Here is a 22436-nt window from a genome sequence, read left to right on the forward strand (position 1 = left end):
CTTAATCACTCTCTGCGTGTAAAAGTTTTTCATGTCACTTTTGCTTCTCTTACCAAATACTTTAAATCTGTGCCCTCCCGTTCTCGATCCTTTCATGAGTAGGAACAGTTTCTCCCCATCAACTCTGTCCAGACCCCTCATGATTTTGAATACCTCTACCTCTCAGCCTTCTCTTCTCCAAGGAAAACAGTCCTAATTTCTCCAACTTATCTTCATAACTGAAGTTCCTCACCCCAGAATCATTCTTGTGAATCTTTTCTGTACTCTCTCCAACGCCCTCATGTCTTTCCTAAAGTGCGGCGCCCAGAACTGGACACAATACTCCAGCTGAGGCCAAACTAGTGTCTTATATAAGTTCAATGTAACTTCCTTGCTCTTGTACTCTATGCCCCTATTAATAAAGCCCAGGATACTGTATGCTTTATTAACTGCTCTCTCAACCTGTCCTGCCACCTGCAATGACTTATGCACATATACACCCATGCCCCTCTGTTCCTGTACCCCCTTTAGAATTGTACCTTTTATTTTATATTGCCTCTCCATTTCTCTGCATTGAACTTCATCTGCCACCTGTCTGCCCATTCCACCAACTTGTCTATATCCTTTTGAAGTTCCACGATATCCTCCTCACAGTGCACAATGCTTCCAATTTTTGTATCATCTGCAAACTTTGAAATTGTGCCCTGTACACAAAGGTCTCGGTCATTAATATATATCAGGAAAAGCAAGGGTCCCAACACTGATCCCTGGGGAACACCACTACAAACCTACCTCTAGCCCGAAAAACATCCATTAGCCACTACTCTGTTTCCTGTCACTCAGCCGATTTCATATCCATGTTGCTACCATCCCTTTTATTCCATGAGCTACAAGTTTGCTCACAAGTCTGTTGTGTGGCACTGTATCAAATGCCTTTTGAAAGTCCATGTACACCAAATCAACCGCATTGCCCTCATCAACCTTCTCTGTTACCTCCTCAAAAAACTCCAGCAAGTTAGTTAAACATGATTTTCCCTTAAGAAATCCAATCTGACTTTACTTAATTAACTCGCATTTGTCCATGTGACTATTCATTTTGTCCCAAATTATTTTTTCTAGAAGTTTCCCCACCAAAGTTAAACTGACTGGTCTGTAGTTGCTGGGTTTATCTTTATACCCTTTTTTGAACAAAAGGGCGTAACGTTTGCAATTCTTCAGTCCTCTGGCACCACACACGAGTCTAAGAAACACTGAAAAATTATGGCCAGTACCTCTGCGATTTCCACCCTCACTTCCTCAGTATCCTTGGATTCATCTCATCTGGTCCTGGTGCTTTATCCACTTTAAGTACAGAGAGCCTATCTAATACTTCCTCTTTATCAATTTTAAACCCCTCTAGTGTCTGACTTACCTCCTCTTTCAACATTACCAAGGAAGATGATGCAACCTAGGCAAAAACAGATGTAAAGTATTCATTTTATACCTCAGCTATGCCCTCTGCCTCCCTGTGTAATCCCCTTTCTGGTCCCTAATCGGCCCCACTCCTCCTCTACCACCCTTTTACTATTTATATGCCTTTAGAAAACTTTGGGATTTCCTTTAATGCTAGCTGCCAGTCTCTTTACATCTCATTTGTTTTTTCAGTTCCCCTCTGGACCTTCTATATTCAACCTGGTTCTCAACAGTATTTTCTACCTGGCATCTGTCATAAGTACACTTTTTCTTCTTCATCTTAATCTCTACCTCTTTTGTCAACCAGGGAGCTCTGGATTTGACTGCCCTACCTTTCCCCTTTGAGGGAACATACCTTGACTGTGCACGAACTATCTCTTCTTGATCCACTTGGCCCACCTCATTCCCAAGAACCAGATCTAGCAGTGACTCCTTTCTCGTTGGACTAGCAACATGCTGTTGTAGAAAATTTTCTTGAACACACTCTAGGAACTCTTGCCCCTCACTGCTCTTTACACTACTATTATCCCAGTCTATGTTTGGATAATTAAAGTCCCCCATTATAACTATCCTATAATTTTTGCACACCTCTGTAATTTCCCTGCAAGTTTGTTCCTCTATGTCCTTCCCACTAGCTAGTGGCCTATAGACAACACCGAGCAATGTAACCACACCTTTTTTGTTCCTTAGCTCTAGCCAAATTGATTCTGTCCTCAACCCCTCTGGGACATCCTTTTTCTCCAGCACTGCAATGCTCTCCTTAATCAATACCGACACCCCTCCCCTATCTTTCCTGAAAACCTTGTATCCAGGAATATTTAACACCCACTCCTGCCCTTCTTTGAGCCAGGTCTCTGTTATAGCTACATCATAATATTTCCACATGGCAATCTGTATCTGTACCTCACCAATCTTATTAACCATACTCCGTGCATTCACATACATGCACATTAACCCTGATTCAGACTTTATTACTTTCTCCCTTACTCTGACCCCACCTCATAACTTACTATTCCCTACTCTAGTGCTATCTATCTCCCCAGTATTTTGTGCACCTTGGTATTCCTCTGATACTTGCTCCTGATTCCAACACCCCTGACACGTTACCAGTTTTGCTTCCCTCCAATTTGAGCTCCCTCTCAGGTTCCCATGCTGACAAGCTAGTTTAAACCTGCCCCAACAGTACTAGCAAATCTCCCTGTGGGGATATTTGTCCCAGTCCTGCTAGGATGCAACCCGTCCATCTTGTATAGGTCCCACCTGCCCCAAAACCGGTCCCAATGTCTCAGAAATCTGCTGCCCTCCCTCCTACACCAGTTCTCCAGCCACGTGTTCAATTGCTCAATTCTCCTATTACTATGCTCACTTGCATGTGGGACCAGGAGTAATCCTGAAATTACTGCTTTTAAGGTCCTGCTTTTTAATTTACTTTCTAACTCCCTAAAATCTGCTTTCATGAACTCATTTCCCCTTCTTACCTCTGTCATTGGTACCAATATGGACTACAATGTCTGGCTGTTCACTCTCCACCTGCAGCCTGGTCCTGCAGCCGCTCCGTGATATCCTTGACCCTGGCACCAGGAAGGCAACACACCATCCTGGAGTCACGTTTACTACCGCAGAAACGCCTGTCTGTTCCCCTAATTAATGAATCCCCTATCCCTACTGCTCTTCCACTCTTCTTCCTCCCCTTCTGTGCAGTTGAGTCACCTGTGGTGCCACAAATTTGGCTCTGACTGCACTCCTCCGAGGAACCATCACCCTCACCAGTATCCAAAATGGAAAATCCCTTAGCTAGTGAGATCATATCAGGGGACTCCTGCACTACCTGTCTGGTTCTCTCAGACTGCCTGGCTGTCACCCATTCCCTATCTGCCTGCATGCTCCTAACCTGCGGTGTGCCCACCTCCCTAAATGTGCTATCCACGTAGTCCTCCACCTTGTGGGTGCACAGCAGTGACTCTAGCCTCCGCTCAAGTTCCGAAACCCAGAACTCAAGCTTTTGCAGCCAGTGGCACTTCCTGCAGATGTGTTTGTCTAGGACACATGGTGCGTCCATGACTTCCCACATGCCACAGGCTGTACATCCCACTCGGCAGAGCTGCCCTGCCATACCTTAACTTTGCAGGCTATTTATTACAAGTAGAATAGCTTACCAGTAGCTCACCAATCAGCTCTTTCCACTGCACCGAAGCGAGAACCAAATACTGGAGGGTTAAAAAAAGTAGGGAAAAAAAAGTAGAAAAATGGAGCACCTCCTCCCCCCTTCACCGAACCCGCCACTCACTAAAAAACCTCCACATTCAGCTTGCAAACTGCACGCCGTTCTTAGTTATGAATTGTGAAGGGAGAAAATGTAAATGCAAAAAACATGAAACTTGCCCTCAAAAATTAATTTGCCCAAAGCACCTTCCAAAGTGTATCTAATCATTTTATCTGGACAGATGACAAGTCTTGAATTTCATAGCAACAACTTTACCTTCTTGGAGAAGATATTCTGAAGAGAGAAGCAGAGGGTGGCAGCAAGTGCACTAATGAGTCCCCAAACATCAAAGGAAAGTTCAGTCACCGTCGCCAAGAAGACTCCAGATATTATAGGGATCAATGAGATGTACACCTGCCAGGAAGGGAATTTAACAGTTAGGACATGATGGAAAGTTCCATCTAAATACACCAGATCCTGATGAAAATCAGTCCTATTGGTCCAAACCTCCATTGAAATTTGAGTCAACTATTCTTTGGTTTAACTCTAATACTCAAAGTGCAGAACAGACACAAGACATCCTAGAAAACATAAATTCCCCCTCTGCTTACAACTTATTCTTCTGCAACATAAGACACTGTTCCATATTTTTACCCTACTCTTTAAAAACATTCTTTATTGATTCAAGTCTTTAATGACTAAGCTGACTCCAATTATCAAAATACTAAGCCATAACTGTTTAAAGTGAATGCTTCTTGCAACACCTTTCATTTATTGAAGCAGTGCCTGTTTCCCACAGGTACTCATAGCCAAATAAGTCAGTCATCTGGGAACTATAAAAGTTTGCTTTGTGTACAGTAAATGGCAGAACCCTTAGGAGTATTGACAGGCAGAGAGATCTGGGCGTACAGGTCCACAGGTCACTGAAAGTGGCAACACGTGTGGATAAGGTAGTCAAGAAGGCATACGGCATGCTTGCCTTCATCGGTCGGGGCACAGAGTATAAAAATTGGCAAGTCATACTGCAGCTCTACAGAACCTTGGTTAGGCCACACCTGGAATATTGCGTGCAATTCTGGTCGCCACACTACCAGAAGGACGTGGAGGCTTTGGAGAGGGTACAGAAGAGGTTTACCAGGATGTTGCCTGGTCTGGAGGGCATTAGCTATGAGGAGAGGTTGGATAAACTCGGATTGTTTTCACTGGAACGACGGAGGTGGAGGGGCAACATGATAGAGGTTTACAAAGTTATGAGTGGCATGGACAGAGTGGATAGTCAGAAGTTTTTTCCCAGTGTGGAAGAATCAGTTACTAGGGGACATAGGTTTAAGGTGCGAGGAGCAAAGTTTAGAGGGGATGTGCGAGGCAGGTTTTTTACACAGAGGGTGGTGAGTGTCTGGAACTTGCTGCCGGGGAAGGTGGTGGAAGTAGGTATGATAGCGACGTTTAAGAGGCATCTTGACAAATACATGAATAGGATGGGAATAGAGGGACACGGTCCCAAGAAGTGCAGGAGGTTTTAGTTTAGATAGGCATCAAGATCGGCGCAGGCTTGGAGGGCCGAATGGCCTGTTCCTGTGCTGTACTGTTCTTTGTATGCTGTAGGCATCTCCACAGTATCAGCAGAAGATACGGTTAGAATGCCCTTGGGTGCCCCAGGATATTCTGGTACAGGGCAGCTCTCCTCCTCCAACAGATACATGCCTAAAACAGTCACACTAGTGGCGCTACCAGAGATGGAGAGCTCAACTGCTCATCTCACTGAGAGCAGCACACAGATTTTGCAAGAGTAGAGGAAACAGCTTGTGTGCAAATTCTCACAGAATTACCCTAAAAGGAGTTTTTAAGCCAAAAACAATTCTCACCCACATCCAGATTAATAATTTTTATTTAGAATACATTTTACAATTGAAACAGGACATCAGGCTTATTTGTCCCAACTTATAGCCGTTTGCTTTCCTTGGATGATATGGGAATGTCTGGGGTTCAGCTGGAAAAAATAATTTCCTATAATGTAGTTTGTTACAAAACAAACCCTCATCAGACCCTACGAACCTCAGACCCACGTACCTTCATAGTTTGCTTCTCCTTCATGATGATACGGGACAGAAGCACCACCCAAATAGGCATGGTGGCCTTGACTGGGGAGAGAAACAAAGGCGGGGGGAGTTAGAATCAACTCAATGCAATCCTACCATTCACCTGACCCACTGTATGGAGGTCAGGTTCATTCGGGCAACCTTTACTGATGTCACAGTACAATGGTTCATCAAAGTATCTACTGTTGGAAATAGCCATATCCTGAACATATCTGCTGCCAGTATTTCACCTTACCCACTCTCTCTCTCTCACACATACATCAAGTGAATACGTTCCAAACAGATTGAAGCATTTCAGCTTTTAGGAGGCAGGGGGATTTGCATAAGTGGACAAAAAAAGGTCAATGAGTGGCTGAACCAACAAAACACGCATACCTTAATGGTTGCACATGTAATGATGTTGAAAGGGATAGTGTCAGCCGTGGCTTAGTGGTAGCTACCCTTGCGTCTGAGTCAGGAGGCGGATAGCTCATTTCCCTGGAGACTTGAGCACAAAATCCAAGCCAATACTTCAGTGCAGTACAGCGGAAGTGCTGGTTTTCAGAAGAGAATTAAACTGAAGCCTGTGTGCCCTCTTAGGTGGATAGTAAAGAGTTCTTCTAGTGCTCTGGCCAACATTTATCCCTCAACCAGCACCTAAAATGATGATCTAGTCATTTATTTCATTGCTGTTTGTGGGATCTTTTTGTGTATACATTGGCTCCACATTTCTCACCTTACAATAGTAAATACAGTATGCGAAAGATACTATATAAATGCAAGTTCTTTCTTTTAAAGAGGCTAATGCTACAGGAAAGCATGGAGTTTAGTTGGGGGACAGTTTATGCATGCAAAAAGTCGAAAATGTTCTTTTGCATCACTCTCTGTGAATAGCCTTATACGGTTACAATGCTTCTTCGCTTCCAATTGCTGCCTGGTTTACGAGCCAGCTGCACACACTTGGAGACCTGAGTTTAAAACTCAGTCCAGTCTGATGGGATAACCTCTCTTGTTGCAATGTATGAGAGTCTGATGTGAAATGAGTTTGGCCAATTTTAAATAAAAACAGAAAGTGCTGGAAATACTCAGCAGGTCTGGCAGCATATGTAGAGAAAGAAGCAGAGTTAACGTTTCAGGTCTGTGACCTTTCATCAGATCTGGCAAAGGTTAGAAATATAATAGGTTTTAAGCAAGTGAAGATGGGGATGGGGCCAGAGGCAGGGGACAAAGAACAAAAGGGAAGGTGTGTGATAGGTCAGAGGGCAGGAGAGATTAACTGACAAGATCATGGGGCAAAGGCAGTGTGCTAACAGTGTGTTGCAAGAAAAAGCATTAGTGCAGAGACATTGTTAATGACAGAATAATGAACAGCTCTGTCCAAAAGAATAAATATGAAAGACCAAGTTTAAGGCAGGCATATGGCTAGAAAAATGATAAAACAAAATAAAATAAATAAAAAGCAAAGGGCCGGAGATTCTCTGAAATTATTGAACTCAATGTTCAGTCCGGAAGGCTGTAGTATGCCTAATCGGAAAATGAGGTGCTGTTCCTCGAGCTTGCGTTGATGTTCACTGCAACACTGCAGCAGGCCAAGGACAGAGATGTGGGCATGAGAGCAAGGAGGGGTGTTGAAATGGCAAGCAACCAGAAGCTCAGGGTCATGCTTGTGGACTGAGCGGAGGTGTTCCGCAAAGCGATCACCCAATCTGTGTTTGGTCTCCCCAATGTAGAGGAGACCGCACTGTGAGCAGTGAATACAGTATACTAAATTGAAAGAAGCACAAGTAAATTGCTGCTGCACCTGGAAGGACTGTTTGAGGCCTTGGATGGTGAGGAGAGAGGAGGTAAAAGGGCAGGTATTACACCTCCTGCGATTGCATGGGAAGGTGCTGTGGGAAGGGGACAAGGTGTCGGGGATAATGGAGGAGTGGAATAGGGTGTCGCAGAGGGAACGATCCCTTCGGAATGCTGACAGGAGAGGGGAAGATGCGTTTGGTGGTGGCTTCACGCTGGAGGTGGCGGAAATGGCAGAGGATGATCCTTTGGATGTGTCGGCTGCTGGGGTGAAAGTGAAGACAAGGGGAACCCTGTTGCAGGCCCTGTCAACCACAGTGGGGAGGAATCCTCAGTTGAGGAAGAAGGAAGACATATCCAAATATGTTTCTCTGTATTAATTTCCATCTGCCACTTGTCTGCTCATTCTGCTAGCCAATCTATGTCCTGTATCAGTTAATTTGCATCATCCTCACTGTTTGCCACACCTCCAAGTTTGGTATCAATGGAAAAGTTTGAAATTTTACTCTGCATTCCAATATCCAAGTCATTTTTATATCATCAAAAATGCAGTGATCTTTGGGAACACCACTGTCTATTGTCCGCCACTCTGTGAAACAACCATTTACTGTGACTCACTGTTTTCTGACCTTAAGCCAATTTTTGTTCTTTCCAAGCCGATGCTGACTCTTCTATTCCATGAGCCTCAATTTGTTAACCAGCCTTTTATGTGGTACTTTCTCAAACGCTTTCTTAAAATCCATAAAGACAACATCCACCGCATTCCCTTCATCAAAAAATTCAATTAGTCAAGCATGATCTGCCTTTTAAAATACATGTTGGCTATCCTTAATTAACTTGAACCTCTCCAAGTGCCTGTTGATTTTTTCCCGATTATTGTTTCTAAAACCTTATCCACCACTGATGTTAAATTAACTGGCCTGTAGTTGCTAGGACCATCCTTACACCCTTTCCCGAATAAAGATGTCACATTTGCCACTCTCCAATCTCCAGCACCTCTCCCATATCTATAGAAGATTGGGAGATTGTCAAGCCCTTCCGCTATCTCCATCACCACTTCCTTCAGCAACCTGGGATGCAAACCAGGTGACTGATCTACCCTAAGCATAGCCAGCCTTTCCAGTACCTCCTGCCTCTCAATTTTTATCCTTTCCATTGCCTCTACTCTCTCCACTCCTACCGATATTTTGTCAGATTCCACTTCTTAGTAAACAGTGATATAAAGTATTCATGAAGTTTTCTAGCCTTGCCCTGTACCTCTAAGCACATATTACCCTCTTTGTCCTTAATAAGCCCCACTCCACCTCTTAGTACTGTTTTAAAACTGATTGCTTTTTTTTGTTAAAATATTTTTTGAGGAATTCATAGTCAAACTGAATAAATGTTGGACCAGTTCTTTTTTCCAAAAGGGCACTGAAAGAACTGGTTTGGCAACAATGTACTGGTTGTCACATGACAAGTTAAAAATAGAACAGAAACCCTGGTAACAGGAGAAAATGTGGGCACAGAAATCAGTAGTGCCCCTTGATTGGACAAGCCCAGGGGCAGCAGAGTGCACCACTGAGCACAGCCAACTCACAAGCTTTTGGTTGGAGTGTCAGTGTGTTTTACCTTCTGGAGTGAGCAGCTGATAAAGTTAGCCTGCTGAAGAACTGAAGGAAGACCACAACCCAACTCGTTTTCCAGCATCTCTAAAAGGCCTTGAGAAGTCCACTGTGTCAGTTCAACTCGTCTCCTGTCTTTGAAGGAAGCCTGCTAAATTAATTCTGAACGCTGCCTGAAAAGAACTGTTCTAAAAGATCCCAGTGAACTGACGACATGTACTCGGAGGCTAGACGGTATGTCAGTTTTGGAACAACATATCTCATCTGCTGTTTCCTTCAAAAATGAGCAAGCAATCAACCCAAGTGTTTTTTATTGTCTGAATTTAAAAAAATACCTTTTGTTTTTCCAGTTAACCAGAGTATGTATGTATGTGTGTGAGTGTGTGAGGGGCTAAGGTAAAAAGGGGACTTTAAAAATCTACATCTGTGTGTTTATGCTTTACTTCATTACTAGTTAAGACTTGTTCTATAGTAAACTGATAATTGTGTTGTTCATTAAAGAAACCTGGTTAGTGTGTTCTATTCTGGGAAAAATAGAGTATATGATTGACTGTATTAGTAAGTGGGAAAATTTAAAATATATGTTGTGACCTGTGGAGTAGTGGGACTAGAATAAACAGTGCACTTCTCCCATCTTGGTCGTAACACTGCCCACTTTCTATTTACATGCCAGTAAAAGATTTTTGAGTTCCCTTTTATGTTGACTGCCATTCTATCCTCATATCCTCGCTTTGCCAGTCTTATTTTCCTCTTCACCTCCCCTCTCAACTTATTGTGCTTAGCTTGGTTCCCATGTGAAGAATTCACCTGACATGCATCATGCACCCTCCTTTTTTGTTTCATCATAATCTCTATCTCCCTCATCCTCCAAGGAGCCCTGTTTTGGGTTCCCCTACCTTTCGTCCTTGTTGGAATGTTCCTAGTCTTCACCTGAAGCATCTCTTTCTTAAAGATAACCCAGTGTTTCATTACAGTTTTTCCTGTCAGTCTTCAGTTCCATTTTATCCTGGTTTGATCCCTTCTCATCGCGTTGAAGTTAGCCCTCCTCCAATTTGGCCTTTCTACCTTATATTGTTCTTTGCTTTTCTGCATTATGAGTCCAAACTTAAGATACGATGATCACTCTTGTGCAAGTGCTTCTCCATAGACACTTGGTCCACCTCATTTCTCAGCACCAGATCCAGCAATGCCACCTTTCCAGCTGGGCTGAGAAGATATTGATCATGGAAGTTTTCCTGAGCACAATCCAGAAATTCCTCCCCTCCTTTCCCTTTACTCTGACATCCCAATCGATATTTGGGTAATTAAAATCCCCCAGTATCACCACTTGATACTTCTTGCAAATCTCTGTGATTTCCTTGCAGCTTTGCTCCTCTCGCTCTCAATTTGGAGGCCTACAGAATACCCCTAGTAGTGTGATCAAACCCTTTTTGCCTCTCTATTCTAACCAAATGGATTCTGTCCTTGCCCCCCCTCATGGACATACCTTCTTTCCAACTCTACAATGTCTTCCCTAATCAGTACTGCCACCCCACCACCTTTTTTCCCTTCTCTATCTTTCCTGAACACTTTATATCCTTGTACATTAAGTACACAGTTCTCACCATTTTAAGCCATGTTTCTGTTATTGCCACGACATCATATTCCCATACTGCTACTTGTGCTTGTAGCTCACCAACCTGATTCACCACACTTTGTGCATTTACATACACGCATTGTTGAAATCCTGTCTTTGCATTCCTTGTAGGCCTTCTCAGTCTGCTCCTAACCAATATGGAACTACTCCCTTCTCTAGTACTGTCCAGTGGTCTCACATTTTGCATCTTATTCCTCTTTTCTACTTCTTTATGTTGGTGCCCATCTCCCTGCCTATTTAGTTTAAACCCTACCCAACCACACTAATGAACCCACCCGCGAGGACATCGGACCCAGTCCTGTTAGGTGCAACCCATCCCCTTTGAATAGGTGCCTTCTGCCCCAGAACCGGTCCCAATGTCCCAAGAATCTGAAGCCCTCCCACCTCTCCATGCTTGCCACGCATTATCACCACAACATCATATTCCCATGTAGCCATTTGCACCTGCAGCTCACCAACCTTATTCTTCCTAATGCTATATCCTGGTTCCCATCCCCCTGTCAAGTTAGTTTAAATCATCCAAATAGTACTAGCAAACCGCCCCACTAGGGTTTTGGTCCTGGTTTTGTTTAGGTGCAACCCATTCAACCTGTATACGTCCCATCTCCCCATAGCTGGTCCCAATGACCCAAGAATCTAAAGCCCTCCCTCCTGCAATATTTCTCCAGCCACCCATTCATCTGCTCTACCCTCATTAGTGCATGGCACAGGGATTAAACCGGAGATTAATGTCCTGCTTGGCTTTTCTCTTTCCTAGCTCCCTAAAATCTGCTTGTAGGATCTCATCCCTCTTTCTAGCTGTGTTGTTGGTACCAATATGGATCACGACCTCTGGCTGTTCACCCACCACCCTGCCCCTCCTCAACTCCTAGAGTGTTCTGCAACTGATCAGTGGCATCCTCGTCCCGAGGCAACCTTGGAGGCAACAAACCATCCTAGAGTCATGTCTGTGGCCACAGAAACTCTTGTCCACTTCCCTAACTATAGAATCTCCTATCATTATTGCTTTCCCAACCTTCCTCCTGCCCCCTGTACAGCTGAGCCACCCATGGTGCCATGGGTTTGGCTCTGGCTATACTCCCCAGAGGAACCATCACTCTCACCAGTATTCAGAACTGAATAGCGGTTGGAGAGCAAGATGCACTCAGGGGACTCCTGCAGTATCTGCCTGGCACTGCTCGACCTTCTGGCAGTCATCCTTTCCCCCTCTGCCTGCAGACTCTTAAGCTGCAAGATGACCACCTTTAGAAATGTGCAAACTACAAAACTCTCAGACTTGCAGGTGCACCGCAGTGACTTCAGCTGCTGCTCAAGTGCCAAAACCCGAAGCTTGAGCTCATCTAGCTGATGACACTTCATGCACCCAAGTGACCTGGAGTTCCCACATTGAGTAGAATGTGCATCGAACGGAACTGAGGTGCGAACTACATAAGATATAATAATCAAGACATTGAAAACAAACTTAAGATTTAAGACCCTGTTTAATTTTTTCACTTTCCTTTTTCAAACATCAGCAAAGTGATGGAATGGATTGTAGAAAGTGCTATAATGCATCGCTTATTCACCAATAACGTGCTCACTGATGCTCAATTTGGGTTCTGCCAGGATCATTTGGCTATGAACTACATTACAGCTTTGGTCCAAATATGGACAAATAAGCTAAATGCCAGAGTTGAGGTGAGAATGACTGCCCTCAACATCAAGGCAGCATTTAACCGAGTGTGGCATCAAGCAGCCATTGTCAATGGGAATCAGGGGAAGTGGTAAGTAACATTCAAGCCACACAAGTGCCAGGCAATGACCATCTCCAACAAGAAATTAAGGCATTGCCTTAATTAAATCACCCACCATCAATATCCTGGAGGGTCACCATTGAACTGGACCAGCCACACAAATACAGTGGCTACAAGAGCAGGTCAGAGGCTGGGAATTCTGCAACAAATGACTCACCGAAGTCTTTCTTCCATGTACAAGGCACAAGTTAGGAGTGTGTTGGAAAAATCTCCACTTGCCTGGATCAGTACAGCTCCAACAACACTCAAGAAGCTCAACGCCAACTAGGAAAAAGCAGCCTGTTTGATTGGCACCCCATCCACCACTGGCGTACAGTGGCAGCAGTGTGCACCATCCATAGGATGCACTGCTGCAACTGCCCTTTGGCATCACCTCCAAAACCCATGAATTCTACGACCTAGAACAACATGGACAGCAGGCGCAAGTCTGTAAGTCACAAATCTCCTGACTTGGAAATATATCACAGTTCCTTCATCGCCAATGGGTCAAAATCCTGGAATTCCTTCCCTAACAGCACTGTGGAAGTACCTTCACCACATGACTGCTGTGCTTCAAGACAGTGCCTCACCACTACCTTCTCAAATGCAATTAGTGATGGGCAATAAATGCTGGCCTTGCCAGTGACATCCACATACTGTGAATGAATAATAAAAAAAATTTGCCTACACTCAACATCCAGCCTCTCACACGGAGCGTCTAATCCACAAGGAAGTCTGAGGGTCTGCTATGTTGGCATGCACTGAGTGCTGCTTTGAGTGCTGTCATGCAGGCCCCCACCTGCCAAGACTGAGGCACACATTATTTCGCCACATGAACATTAAAACTTAAAATTGTGGCTGGGAAGAAATGAGGGCCTAAAACAAGGAATTGCCAAGCCCCTGACTGGAAAGGCATTTGCATGCTGGCAGAGTGTGTTTGAACAAAGGACTCAGTCCCTGCATCTCCAATACACGGAAGACCTGGTCAGGCCAGTTTAGTCACATGACTAACTGGCTGTTTGAATTTGAACTTGCTGAAACTCAGAAAGCTGTCTGCTCCTGGACTGAGAACACCTCACTCCTGTCTGCTCCCATCTCTTTCTCACGGAACGGAAGACCCACTGAAGACACATCAACTCAAAGAGAGAAAAGTTTCCTACATGAACAAGGTTTAAGAAGAATACTGGGCCCCAACAAAAAGTAAGAGCTGTCTACAATCAAAGACTCTACAGCAAGCTGGAAACACAGAAACAGTAACAAGAAACCCCCTTCAGAGACATAGCTTTAAGTTGAGGGGTGATAGATATAGGACAGATGTGAGAGGTAGTTTCTTTACTCAGAGAGTAGTAGGGGCGTGGAACGCCCTGCCTGCAACAGTAGTAGACTCGCCAACTTTAAGGGCATTTAAGTGGTCATTGGATAGACATATGGATGAAAATGGAATAGTGTAGGTCAGATGGTTTCACAGGTCGGCGCAACATCGAGGACCGAAGGGCCTGTACTGCGCTGTAATGTTCTAATTCTAATTCTCTATTTTTCTTCTGCTCTTTTCTGTCCCTATTTGCATGTGTGTATCGCATGTGCATGCTAGCGTGGGCGCATCGTATATCTGTAGGCATTAACCGAATTAGAGTTTAAGTAAGTTAAATAAATTTCACTTTTCTGCTTAAAACCTAAGAAAACCTGGGGCTGTACTAATTTCTTTGCCTTATAATTGAAAAGTGGTGAACAAGGATTCACTAAGGGGGAGCTCAAAACACAGTGTGTTTAAAAATCAAACCCTGTTACCATAAGACCAGATGAAGACAGTAAAAGACTCCAGACACCTTTCTCACCTGGTCTTAACAGTGCACAGAGTGTAAAGTGGGAGTTCAGTGAGTGAGGGAGTTTGGTGAGGGATGGGGCTCCTTTCTTTCTTTTGCTACCTTTTTTCAGCCTCCAGTAGCTGGTTCTTTCTTCGGTACAGGGGAAGAAGCTGATTGGTGAGTAACTGGTAAGTTATTCTACTTATTCTAATTGTAATAAATAGTTTTTAAAGTTATGGTTTGGCAGGTCAGCTTGGCCAAGTGGAATGTACATCCTGTGGTATGTGGGAAGTCATGGACGCACCATGTGTCCTCGACGAACACATCTGCAGGAACTCGTGCATCCATGAGGCGGTGGATTATGTGGATAGCACGTTTTGGGAGGATGTCACACTGCAGGTTAGGAGCATGCAGGCAGAGAGGGAATGGGTGACCGCCAGGCAGTCTAAAAGAACCAGGCAGATAGTGCAGGAGTCCCCCCGCCCGCCGAGTCTTATCTTGCTTGCTAATCGGTTTTCCATTTTGGATACTGGTGAGGGTAATGGTTCCTCAGGGGAATGCAGCCAGAGCAAAGTCTGTGGCACCATGGGTGGCTCAGCTGCACAGAAAGGGAGGAGGAAGAGTGGAAGAGCAATAGTGATAGAGGATTCGATAGTCAGGGGATCAGACAGGCATTTCTGCAACAGTAAGCGTGACTCCAGGATGGTGTGTTGCCTCCCTGGTGCCATGGTCAAGGATGTCACAGAGCGGCTGCAGGACATTCTTCTGGGGGAGGGTGAACAGAGAGAGGTCGTGGTCCACACTGGTACCGATGACATAGGTAGGAAGAGGGATGAGGTCTTGAAAGCAGATTTTAGGGAGTTAAGAAGCAAATTAAAAAGCAGGACCTCAAGAGCAGTAATCTCAGAATTACTCCCAGTGTCACATGCTAGTGAGCATAGGAATAGGAGGATGATTGATTGAACACATGGCTGGAGAACTGGTGTAGGAGGGAGGGCATCAGATTTTTGAGACACTGGGACCGGTTTTGGGGCAGGCAGGATCTGTACAAGATGGACGGGCTACACCTTTACAGGACTGGAACGAATATCCTCGCAGGGAGATTTGCAAGTGCTGTTGGGGAGGGTTTAAACTAGCTTGTCAGGGGGATGGGACCCTGAGGGGTAGCTTAAATTGGAAGGAAATAAAGCTGGTAACAGGAGGTAGAAAAGTAGCAAGTGACATTAGAAGGCAGGAAAAACAAAGGCAAACATCAACTAGGCTTAGAATGCAGAATAATATCAAGACAAGGTTAAGGGCACTCTACTTGAATGCACACTGCATTAGCAACAAGGTACATGATTTAAAGGCACAAATAGAGGTAAATGGGTATGATCTAATTGCTATTATGGAAATGTGGCTACAGGGTGACCAAGACTGGGAACTGAATATTCAAGGATATTCAACATTTAGGAAGGAAAGGCAAAAAGGAAAAGGAGGTGGTGTTGTGCTGATAATAAGGGATGGGATCAGTACATTAGTAAGGGAGGATCTCAGATCGGAAGAACAAAATGTGGAATCTGTTTGGGTGAAGCTAAGAAACAGCAAGGGGCAGCAAACATTGGAAGGATTTGTTTATAGGCCACCAAACAGTAGTGGTAGTGTGGGGCATTGTATTAATCAGGAGATTTGAGAAGCATGTAGCATGGGTAACACAGTAACGATGGGTGATTTCAATCTGCATATAGACTGGGTAAACCTAGTGAGCATTAACGCAGTGGAGGGCGAGTTTCTGGAATGCATTAGGGATAGTTTTCTACAGCAGTACATTGAGGAACCGACTAGAGAACAGGCTACTTTAGATTCGTATTATGTAATGAGAAAGGGATAATTCATAATCTTGTTGTAAAAGAACCTTCAGCGATGTGTGACCACAATATGATAGAATTTTACATTACGTTTAAAGTGAGGTAGTTCATTCTGAAGCTCAAGTGTTAAATTTGAACAAGAGAAATTATGACGGTATGAGGGGCAAACTGGCTGAGGTGGATTGGGAAAATACATCAAAAGTTATGACAGTACATAGACAATGGATAGTCTTTAAAGAAATATTACATAGTTTACAGCAACTATACATTCCTTCAAGGTACAAAAACCCCAAAATAAAAGGCAGTCGACCGTGGCTAACAAAGGAAGTTAAGGATTGTATAAGATTAAAAGACCCATCAAGTTGCCAGAAATAGTAAACCTGAGGCTTGGGAGGATTTTAGAATACAGCAAAGGAGGACCAAAAAAACTGATAGAGAGAGAATAGAATATGAATGTAAACTAGCAAAAAGCATAAAAATGGATGTAAAAGTTTCTATAGGTACGTAAAAAGGAAACGTTTGGCTAAGTCAAATGTGAGTCCATTACAGGCAGAGTCAGGAGAATTTATAATGGGGAGTAGAAAAATGGCAGAGAAGCTAAATGATTCACAGAGAAAGATACAAGAAATCTCCCAGAATTGGAGATCCAAGGGACTAGGGAGAATGAGGAATTGAAGGAAATTAGTATTAGTAAGAAGGTTGTGTTGGAGAAATTAATGGATTGATAAGTCCCTGGTACCTGATATTCTACATCCCAGAGAGTTGAAAGAGGTAGCTATGGAGCTAGCAGAAGGATTGGTGATCATCTAACAGATTTTCCACTTTGAGGGAGATAGCTTCTCAGGGGAATGCAGCAAGAGCCAAGTCTGTGGCACCACGGGTGGCTCAGCTGCACAGGAGGAGAGGAAAAGGAGTGGGAGAGCTAAAGTGATAGGGGATTCTATTGTAAGGGGTATAGATAGGTGTTTCCGTGGCCGCAAATGTGACTCCAGGATGGTACGTTGCCTCCCTGGTGCTTGGGTCAAGGATGTCATGGAGTGGCTGCAGGTCATTCTGAAGGGGGAGGGTGAACAATCAGAGGTCGTGGTTCACATTGGTACCAACGACATAGGTAGAAAAAGGGATGAGGTCCTGCAACAAGAACTTGGGGAGTTATGTAGCAGATTAAAAAGCAGGACCTCAAAGGTTGTAATCTCTGATTTACTCCTGCTGCCTCGTGCTAGTGAGCATAGGAATAGGAGGATAGAGCAGATGAATACGTAGCTGAAGAGATGGTGCAGGAGGGAGGGCTTTCGTTTCCTGCATCACTGGGTCTGTTTCTGGCCAAGGTGGGACCTGTAAAAGTTGGACGGGTTGCACCTCAACCTGAATGGGACCAACATCCAAGCAGGGAGGTTTGCTAGTGCTGCAGGCATGTGGGGGCAGTGGGGGGTTAAACTAATTTGGCAGGGGGATGGGATACAGAGTGGAGGTACAGTAGGGGGCAACGCACAGCCAAATATAGAAGAGAAACTGAGTCAGTCTGGAAGGCAGAGCAAATATAGACCTGTTAAGGCACAAGCAAATAATGCAAGGCTGGTTTGCATCTATTTTAACGCAAGGAGTCTTCAAGTAAGGGAGATGAATTGAGGGTGTTGATTAACACATGGGAATATGATATTATTGCTATCACAGAGACATGGTTGAGGGAAGGGCAGGGCTGGCAGCTTAATATTCTAGGGTATAGAATCTTCAGGCATGACGGTGGGGGGGGGGGGGGGGGGGTGGGTAAGGTGGCACTGCACTATTGATCAAAGAGTCAATTACTGCAGTAAGGAGGGATTATAACTTAGAAGGTTCCTCAAATAAGGCCATATGGGTAGAACAGTGTCAGTGGGGGATCATTTCGGGGATAGTGACCATAACTCTAAGATTTAAGGTAGTTATGGAAAAGGACAAAGATGTACCGGAAATAAAGGTACTGAATTGGGGGAAAGCTGATTTCAATATGATAAAACAGGATCTGGCCGAAGTGGACCGGGAGCAGCTACTTGTAGGAAAATCATTCAAAAAGGAAACAGTGAGAGTTCAGGACTAACATGTTCCCGTAAAGATGAAGGGCAGGACCAATAGGTCCACGGAACACTGGATGTCAAGGGATAGAGGATTGGATAAGGAAAAAAAAGGCGACTTATGGCAGATTCAGAGGGCTGAAAACAGCAGAGGCCTGAGAGGAGTATAGGAAGTGTAGGGGGGTACTAAAGCAATTAGGAGAGTGAAGAGGGGGCATGAAAAATCACTGGTGGGCAAGATAAAGGAAAATCCCAAGGTGTTATATAAGTACATTAAGGGCAAGAGGATAACCAGGGTAAGAGTTGGGCCCATTAAGGACCAAAGTAGCAATCTGTGTGTGGAGCCGGAGGACATAGGTGAGGTTTTAAATGATCACTTTTCATCGGTGTTCACTATGGAGAAGGACGATGTACATGTAAAGATCAGGGAGGGGGACTGTGATATACTTGAACAAACTAGCATTGAAAGGGAGGAGGTATTAGAGGGCTTAAAACTGGATAAATCCCCAGGCCCAGATGAGATGTATCCCAGGCTGCTATGAGGCAAGGGAGGAGTTTGCAGGGTCTCTGACACAAATTTTCAAATCTTCTCTGGCCACAGGAGAAGTGCCAGAGGACTGGATAACAGCGAATGTGCTACCATTATTCAAGAAGGGTAGTAGGGATAAACCAGGTAATTACAGGCCAGTGAGTCTAACATCAGTGGTAGGGAAATTATTGGAAAAAATTCTGAGAGACAGGATTAATTCCCTCTTGGAGAGGCAGGCATTAATCAAGGATAGTCAGCATGGATTTGTCAGGGGGAGAGCATGTCGAACAAATTTGAATTTTTCGACAAGGTGACTAGGTGTGTAGATGAGGGTAAAACAGTTGATGTAGTCTACAAGGACTTCAGTAAGGCCTTTGCTAAGGTCCCGCATGGGAGATTGGCCAGGGAAATTTGGCAAATCGGATCCAAAATTGGCTTAGTGGCAGGAGGCAGAGGGTGATGGTTGAGGGTTGTTTTTGCGATTGGAAGCTGTGACCAGTGGTGCACCACAGGGATTGGTGCTGGCACCCTTGCTGTTTGTAATGTACATTAATGATTTAGACGTGACTATAGGAGGTTTATTCAGTAGGTTCGCAGATGACATGAGAATTGGTGGTGTCGTAAATAGTGAGGAGGAAAGCCTTATAGGACTATATAGATGGGCTGGTATGATGGGCAGAGCAGTGGCAAATGGAATTTAATCCTGAGAGGTGTGAGGTGATGCATTTTGGGAGGACTAACAAGGCAAGGGATGGTACAATGGATGGTAGGACCCTAGGAAGTACAGAGGGTCAGAGGGACCTTGGTGTACTTCTCCATAGATTACTGAAGGCAGCAGCACAGGTAGATAAGATAGTTAGGAAGGCATATGGATACTTGCCTTTATTAGCCGAGGCATAGAATATAAGAGCAGGGAGGTTATGGTGGAGCTATATAAAATGCTAGTTAGGCCACAGCTGGAGTACTGTGTACACTTCTAGTCGCCACACTATAGGAAGGATGTGATTGCACTGGAGAGGGTGCAGAGGAGATTCACCAGGATGTTGCCTAGGCTGGAGCATTTCAGCTATGAAGAGAGACTGGATAGGCTAAGGCTGTTTTCCTTAGAGCAGGGAAGGCTGAGGGGGGACCTGATTTAGGTATACAAAATTATGAGGGGCATAGATAAGAAGAAACATTTTCCCTTAGCGGAGGTGTCAATAATCAGTGGGCATAGATTTAAGGTAAGGGACAGGAGGTTTAGAGGGGATTTGAGGAAAACGATTTTCACCCAGAGGGTGGCTGGAATCTGGAACACACTGCCTGAAGGGGTGGTAGAGGCAGGAACCCTCACAACATTTAAGTAGTATTTAGATGAGCACTTGAAACACCTTGGCATACAAGGCTATGGACAAGTGCTGGAAAATGGGAGTAGAATAGCGAGGCTTAATGGTCGGTACGGACACGGTGGGCCGAAGGGCCTGTTTCTGTGCTGTATAACTCTATGACTTTATCTTCCAAAATTCTATAGATTCTGGAACGGTTCCTGCAGATTGAAAGGTAGCAAATGTCACTCCACTATTTAAGAAGGGAGGGAGAGAGAAAACGGAATTACAGATCTGTTAGCCTTACATCAGATGTAGGGGAAATGCTAGAATCTATTCTAAAGAATGTGATAAATGGACACTTGGATAATAATGATCTGATTGGGCATAGTCAAAATGGTTTTATAAATGGGAAATCATGTTTGACGAACCTGTTGGAGTTTTTTGAGGGTGTTATTAACAGAATTGATAAAGAGGAGTCGGTGGACGTAGTATACTTGGATTTTTAAAAGGCTTTTGATAAAGTCTCCCACAGGAGATTGGTTAACAAAATTGAAGCACATGGGATAGGAGGTTATATAGTGGCATGGATAAAGGATTGGTTTACAGGCAGAAAAGAGAGAGTAGGAATAAACTGGTCATTCTCGCGTTGGCAGACTGTGACTAGTGGGATACCGCAAGAATCAGTACTTGGGGTCCCAGCTGTTCACAATATACATCAATGACTTGGATGTGGGGACCAAATGTAATATTTCCAAGTTCACAGATGACACAAAACTAGATGGGAATGTGTGTTGTGAGGAAGATGCAAATCGGCTTCAAGGGGATTTGGACAGACTTAGTGAGTGGGCAAGAACATGGCAGATGGAATATAATGTGGAAAAGTGTGAGGTTATCCACTTTGGTAGGAGGAACAGGGTATTTCTTAAATAGTAAGAGATTAGAAAGTGTATATATACAAAGGGACCTGGGTGTCCTCATCAATAAGTCACTGAAAGCTAACATGCAGGTGCAGCAAGCAATCAGGAAGGCCAATGGTATGTTAGCCTTTATTGCAAGAGGATTTGAGTACAGGAGTAGTGAAGTCTTGCTTCATTTGTATAAAACCTTGGTTTGACCCCACCTGGAGTGCAGTTTTGGTCCCCTTCCCTTAGGAAGGATATTACTGCCATTGAGGGAGTGCAATGAAGGTTCACCAGACTTGTTCCCAGGATGGCAGGACTGTCCTATGAAGTGAGATTGGGGAAATGGGGCCTGCATTCTCTAGAGTTTAAGAAATAGAGGTGAGCTCATTGAAACCTACAAAATACTTAAAGGGACAGACAGGGTAGATGTAGGTAAGATGCTTCCTCTGGTTGGGGAGTCTAGAATCATGGGACACAATTTCAAAATAAGGGGGAAGCCACTTAGGACAGAGATAGGGAGACATTTCTTTACTCAGAGGGTTGTGAATCTTTGGAATTCTCTACCCCAGAGGGCTGTGGAAGCTTAGACATTGAGTATATTTAAAGCAGAGATTGACCAATTCCTAAATACCAATGACATAAAGGGATATGGGGATAGTGTGGGAAAAAGGCATTGAGGTGGATGATCAGTCATGATCATATTGAATGGTGGAGCAAGCTCGATGGGCCGAACGGCCTACTCCTGCTCCTATGTTCCACTGCACCACAGCGTGAGAGAAATGTAATCGCAGATGGGCATTGTTTCAGAAATTGAGATTTAAATTCAACACATTTCTCATCTGCGTTCAAGCCTTCCCATCTCACGAACAGACTTGTTGTCCAAATCCTATTGATTCATATTCCTGTTAGACACTCCTTCTCATATATAAACTGTCACAGTTCTTACTAGTTTGCCTGCTGAGTATGATCTAGGTGGCAAAATTAAAAGCTAACAAAATTGGACAGCAGCTGAATACTGTAGATGTAGAAGTAAAGAGTTGGTGCTGTTACAACCAGGTGAGAAAGAGGTCTAGGATTTCCTTTCAGCCTTCACCTGGTCTTACTGTAACAGGGTTTAATTTTAAACACACTGTATTTTTAGCTCCCCCTTGGTGATTTGTTTTTCACTGCTTTCCAATTATAAGGCAAAGAAAACAGCATAAACAGGCATTCTTAGGTTTAAAGAAAAGTTGAAATTTATTAAACTTAAACTCTAATTCGGTTGATGCCTACGGATACATGACGCACCCACGCTAGCACGCATATGCGATACACATGCAAATAGAGACAGAAAAAGAGAAGAAAAATAAAGTGAACATTTTTGAGGCATATTCTGAAGAGTTGTTGTTTACGGTTCTTCGAGCTCACTGTAGAGTCCTTGACTATAGGTAGATCTTGCTTTTTGTTGGGGCCCAGTATTCTTCTTAAACCTTGTTCG

The 22436-nt window shown here is 44.1% G+C and overlaps 1 protein-coding gene across 1 annotated transcript in view; it reads right to left on the reverse strand.

The window, feature by feature from the left end:
- Positions 1-22436, reverse strand: part of slc35e1 (solute carrier family 35 member E1) — a 72191-nt gene that overhangs the window by 15798 nt on the left and 33957 nt on the right. The window contains exons 2-3 of the mRNA XM_068016649.1: positions 5705-5775; positions 3911-4048 (exon numbers count right to left, since the gene is read on the reverse strand). Coding sequence (XP_067872750.1) covers positions 3911-4048; positions 5705-5775 — 209 coding nt within the window. The remainder of the gene's footprint in view (positions 1-3910; positions 4049-5704; positions 5776-22436) is intronic.

Source organism: Heterodontus francisci, chromosome 36 (assembly GCF_036365525.1).
Source record: "Heterodontus francisci isolate sHetFra1 chromosome 36, sHetFra1.hap1, whole genome shotgun sequence".
NCBI lineage: Eukaryota > Metazoa > Chordata > Chondrichthyes > Heterodontiformes > Heterodontidae > Heterodontus > Heterodontus francisci.